The sequence below is a fragment of the Ornithodoros turicata genome, chromosome 2, assembly GCF_037126465.1.
Source record: "Ornithodoros turicata isolate Travis chromosome 2, ASM3712646v1, whole genome shotgun sequence".
Taxonomy (NCBI): domain Eukaryota; kingdom Metazoa; phylum Arthropoda; class Arachnida; order Ixodida; family Argasidae; genus Ornithodoros; species Ornithodoros turicata.
In genome coordinates this window covers 63218654-63224616 of record NC_088202.1, presented here as the reverse complement: position 1 = coordinate 63224616, position 5963 = coordinate 63218654, and the positions used below count along the sequence as shown (strand labels likewise).

The following is a 5963-nucleotide window of genomic DNA, read 5'->3' as shown; positions in this document are numbered from 1 at the left end:
AGCCTGTCGATGGCCACAGTGTAGGGGCCCCGCTGAAGATCCAGGCAGAAAAACTTCTCGGCTCGTGAGATGACCCTGTAGGGGCCGTTGTAGGGTGGCTGCAGGCTGGTGCGCACCAAGTCTTGGCAGACGAAGATGCGGGTGGCTTGAGGAAGGGCGGGGCTCACGAACACGCCTGTTACGGGACCAGAGCGGGTAGGTGTGCGCTTGAACTCCTGGAAGAGCTGGCGGGGACGGTCCATGTACTAGGAGGTGTCGCGCAAGAGTGGAGCCGAGGCGGTGAAGAAAGCTCCGGGAAGGCGAAGCGCGCAGCCATAGACCATGTGGGCTGAAGCCGTCCTGGTGGATCGCGGCGCGATGGCCAAGCAGGACGAAGGGAAGACGCTCGGGCAATGTTGTGTCGCTGTGGTCAGTGGCGCGGAGGGAAGCCTTGAGTTGCCGATGAAGGCACTCGACCAGGCCGTTGGCAGCCGCATGGAGGCCATGGTTCGGATGCGATGAGTTCCAAGGGCGCTGCACAGGTGACAGAAGACGGCCGATTCAGACTGGCGTCCTCTGTCTGTGGTGACAGTGGACAGGACGCCGAATCGGGAAACCCAGGAGAAGACGAATGCATGGGCCACTGTTTCTGCCATGATGTCAGGAATGGGTATTACCTCCGGCCAGCGGGTAAACCGGTCGATGCAAGAGAGGAGGTAGCGGTAGCCTTTGGCCGGAGGAAGCGGGCCGACCAGGTCCATGTGTACCTGGTCGAAATGAGCATCTGGCGGAAGGAACCACGATGAAGGCGAGGTGGTGTGGCGTTGGATTTTGGACCGCTGGCAGGCAAGGTAGGCACGCGCCCCGGCACGTACATCGGCATTCATCTGAGGCCATATGTAGCGCTCAGCGATGATGTTCTGCGTTCCGCGCACGCCAGGGTGGGGCAGGGAGTGTAGGCCATTGAAAACAGGCCGGCGAAAGTCCAGGGGAACGAAAGGGCGCGGGGTGCCAGTAGATGTGTCACACCACAGTCTCGCCGTCGAACTGGGGAGCGAGACAGGGGATGAATGAAGATCAGCGAGCACTTGATCAGCCTGTTCCGCTTGGGTGATGCCGTCCAAATTGACCGCGGGGGGCGGGTGGAGAGCATTAACGTCTGGCCGTGAGAGCGCGTCCGCAGCTGCATTGTCTTCGCCGTCAACGTAGCGTAAATCTGTCGTGAATTCCAAGATGTAGCACATGTGGCGGGTTTCATGGGTCGACTGGTTGCCGGATGCTGATCGCAGGGCGAACATGAGAGGCTTGTGGTCTGTGTACAGCACAAACGGGCAGCCGTCGAGAAAATGGTGGTAGTGTGTGTATGCCAGGTAGGCTGCGATGAGCTCATGCCCGAAGGTGCTGTAGCATGTTTCTGCTGGCGAGAGGCGCTGGGTAAAGAAACTGAAAGGTTTCCAGTGGCCATCCTGACACTGCTGCAAGACGGCGCCGACGGCAGCAGTGGAGGCGTCGATGAACAACGCCGTCTCGCCGTCAGGACGAGGATGGTGGAGCAATACAGCATCTGCCAGGGCCTGCTTTACTTCTGCGAACGCGCGTTCTGCTGCTGGTGTCCACTTCAGAGGGGCAGCAGTGGCCTGTTTCGGATGGTCTGCGCCGAGAACGGCATAGAGAGGTTGGAGCAACCCAGTAAACCAAATATGTCCCAAGGATATCCTGGGGAAGAACTGAATTTGACATTTAGATATCCCAGGGATGTTCGTGAACGTCTCGTTTACGTCCGTGCGACGTCCCTGGGAACAGACTTTCTTCCTTATTTTGCAGTCCGGGGGACGTCCTATTAACGTCTCCGTTGGATATCTGGATGTGAATGGGACGTTTACCGTTTCATATCAAATTAGCTTGTATGCTGAGCACTATGCATTATTCAGTTTTTGTTATCTCTCCACGTTTTAGAAATAGTCTTGGATAAATAATCGGCATCTTTTACTTGAGAACGGTATGCAACCATTGTATACAGCACTTTGGCAACGCCACGTCACCTGCGTATCCCATTGTGGGTATGGGTGACCACTTGCACTCGCACATACACACATATGTGATATTGAGTAAGAGCACTACCTAAGGAGGCCTGTGGTGGCCTCTTTTGGCGTACTAGATGGAGCATATACTGAAATGAGAGTTGTAGGAGTATGTTCAGTAAGTGTACAGTCGGGTGAAGTATGCTTGTAACGGTGAAACGTCTTGGGAATTAATTAGTGTGTGTGCCAACAATGCCTAAGCATGACCATTGATACTTTTGGCGTCCCTGTCTCACAAGTACTGTGTTTTTAATTCAAACTATCTTCCATGATGTGATTACTCTGCAAATAAAGGTCGAAAACCAAAATGTTTCTCGCTTTGCCTACGTCACTCCAGTAAGCATCACGTGTCTCAGATATGTGCGCAAAATGCCACACGGTGGGCCAATTCCTTTTACATTCTGCAGATGTCTCTGGGAGATACAATATCCGACGATTGTCAACGTCACATTGTGGACGTCCAGATAACGTCTGGTGGACCTCCTGTACACCGGTGACGTGTGCGACTTTTCTGGGACATCCCTGGCATATTTCTGGTTTACTGGGAAAGTAGCACAGTGAGGCACAAAACGTCAGTAGAAGGTCACGTGGCCGAGGAATGAACTGAGCCCTTTGCAAGAGGTGAGGGCAGGAAAGTCTTGGATGGCCTGGACCTCACACAGACAGAACACTTTCTCCTGTGGATGTCCGAAACAGATCTCTAATTCCATATCCGGAAATCTATATCCGTCGGATATCACTGGGAGCCTCATACGTGGACGTCCCAGGATCTGTATCCACAGGATGTCCGGTCGCGGTTGTTTCAAGAATTGTCCGAGTTAGATCCCTGTCGGGATGTTACACGGATCATTTATTGCGGGAGAGAGAGAAACTGGGGGCGATGTAGCACTGCTAAGTTTGACTTTCGATGTACCAGCTGAATGTCTCTAACCAAAACAAGTAAGAAACACAGACGTTGTCTTGATAGCGAGTTAATAGACAGATCAATTTCTCAATTCGTTGTTGTATGTGTGCGGAATATGGGGATGCTTGCGAGACTAGCAGTGTATGGTATCTGTTTTCTCTTTGGAAGGAAATGGCACTGCCTTTCGAAGTGAGCTTCTGGGAATGGGTGGTCTTCTGGGAGCTTTCATATATATTTTTTCTTATTAAAACACTGCGTTCGTTCTCCGTCATGGCATGTACGAGAAACAAAGAGGAGCAACAGAAATTAAAAGGTGCGGAGGCGGGGATTAAAACAAAATGGCAGGCAGAAAAATGCTGATTTCTATGAAAACTGAGGATCAATGTCTTTCTCCTCTACAGAGTTCGTGAGAGTTCGTTCTACAGAGTGTTCGTGGCAGCCGGGAAACCCTGCCGTGGACCATTGATGGCGACCGATGGCCCACATCCTTCGTCCAGTCGCCTTTTCTACATCCGGGACATCACTTCGGCACGACGTTTCCTTGTCGACACAGGTGCCGAGGTGAGCGTTATTCCCGCTGCCAAAGGAGACTGACGGAGCCCTGTCATGTGCCATCTCACAGCGGTTAACGGCTCACAAATCCCTGTTCTTGCCCAACGTTCTCTAACGCTAAGCCTTAGCTTGCGCCGCACATTTCGCTGGGTGTTCCTGGTGGCCAGTGTCTCCCAACCAATCCTGGGCGCCGATTTCCTGAACCACCATCACCTCTTAGTGAACATGCGTAACCGCCACCTCATCGATTCCAGTACCAACCATGCTGTGCCCGGAATATCGTCTTGACTTTCTTCTCCGGGAATATCATTCTTCCATGATGAGACTAATCACTTCCATGCAATCTTGAAGGAGTTCCCGGAGCTAACTCGCCCACCCGATTGGACCAGCCCGGTAAAGCACTCGGTCGTCCACCATATTGGCACCAAGGGGCCGCCGGTTTTCGTTCGCCCACGTCGTCTCGCACCGGAAAAACTGAAGATAGCTCGTGACGAATTCAGCCACATGCTGGACATCGTCTAGCAGTTGGGCTTCTGCTCTTCATATGGTGCCCAAGAAGACAGGCGACTGGCGCCCCTGCGGCGATTATCGTGCCCTGAATCGTGTCACAATCCCAGACCGTTACCCTATCCCGCACGTGCACGATTTTACGGCTTTCCTGCACGGAACCACCATCTACTCGAAGCTTGACTTGGTACGAGCCTACCATCAGATTCCGGTTGCCGAAGAGGACATTCTGAAGACAGCCATTACTACACCTTTTGGCTTGTTCGAGTTTCTTCGTATGCCCTTTGGCCTCCGCAACGCCGCCCAGTCGTTTCAACGCTTCATTGACACCGTCACACGTGGCCTCTCATTTACATTCGCGTATATCGACGACATTCTTGTTGCGAGTTCCTCCTACGAAGAACACCTCGACCATCTCTGGCAGCTTTTCGCCCGCCTTTCCGACCACGGCATTATTATCAACGCCCTCAAGAGCGAATTCGGGGTCATCTCTCTGGAGTTTCTGGGGCATAAGATCTCTCCAAAAGGCATAACTCCCCTCCCGAGCAAAGTCCACGCCATCTCCGACTACCCGCGTCCAACATCTGTCAACGCACTCCGACGGTTTTTAGGACTCACGAATTTCTACCGCCGATTCGTCCCTCATTGTGCAGAGATTCTCCGCCCTCTTGAAGCACTCCTTACCGCTCCTGCCAAGTCCTCCCGTCCCCTTGTCTGGCCCCCTGACGTCGAGGCGGCCTTCGGTCGCATCAAACAAGCTCTTGCGTCTGCCACGCTCCTATTCCATCCGCGACCCGATGCGGCTACATCTCTCATGGTGGATGCCTCCGATACAGCGGTCGGTGCAGTTCTGCAGCAAGAGACGACGAATACCTCAAGCCCTTCTCAGCCCATCGGCTTCTTCTCTCACAAATTACGTCCTCCAGAAACCCGATCAAGCACCTTTGGCAGAGAGCTGTTGGCGATTTACCTAAGAGTGAGGCACTTCCGCCACTTTCTGGAGGGCCGGCAATTCGTCATCTACACAGACCACAAGCCACTAGTCTACGCCTTCCAATCTGCCGGTCAACGTTACTCGACTAGGGAACAACGGCATCTTGCCTTCGTCTCTGAGTTTTCAACCGACGTCCGTCATGTCCCTGGCAAACAGAACCCAGTAGCGGACGCTCTGAGCCGTGCCGCGATCACTGCTCTCTCGACATCAACTACGCCCCTCTCACTCGAAACCATAGCAGACCTGCAGTCCGGCGATGACGAGCTCCTGTCCCTGCGCGACTCTAACCCCACCAGCTTGACGCTACAAGACATTACGTTTCCCGGCATCCCGTGCGCCGTTTGCTGCGACGTCTCGTCCAGCCAGCCCCGTCCCTTCCTGCCAGTTGCCGCTAGGCGTCACGTTTTTGACCAGCTCCACGGCATGGCGCATCCTGGCATACGAGCGTCCCAGAAGTTGCTGTCGTCCCGATACGTATGGCCACGAATGCGTTCCGACATTAAGCGCTGAGTACGGTCATGCATCTCCTGCCAGTAGTCCAAAATTCTGCGTCACACCTGCACTCCATCGTCGCGATTCCCGCTGCCGGACTCTCGCTTCAGCCACGTTCACCTAGATTTGGTCGGACCTCTCCCTCCCGTACAAGGTTTCCGGTATCTCTTGACGGTCGTTGACCGCTTTACCCGTTGGCCGGAGGCCACTCTCATACCCGACATTACCGCTTCAACCGTGGCCTCTGCCTTCCTCAATTCATGGGTGGCCCGCTTTGGGGTTCCGGCAACCATCACAACGGACCAGGGACGCCAGTTTGAGTCCCGCCTTTTCGCCCACCTCACTCGCCTCTTTGGCTCGCATCGGACCCGAACTACCGCCTACCACCCACAGGCCAATGGTATGGTTGAGCGGCTCCATCGTGACCTCAAGGCGGCGCTCAAGGCTGTTTCTC

At 54.1% G+C, this 5963-nt stretch overlaps 1 protein-coding gene across 1 annotated transcript; it reads right to left on the bottom strand.

Moving 5' to 3' along the window:
* Window positions 1–245: 245 nt before the first annotated feature.
* Window positions 246–3933, bottom strand: LOC135384714 (uncharacterized). Its single transcript, XM_064613902.1, has 2 exons — window positions 3893–3933; window positions 246–1839 (listed from the first exon to the last, which is right to left on the bottom strand). Exons 1-2 carry the CDS (start codon window positions 3931–3933, stop codon window positions 246–248), a joined length of 1635 nt encoding a protein of 544 aa, XP_064469972.1.
* Window positions 3934–5963: the final 2030 nt, after the last annotated feature.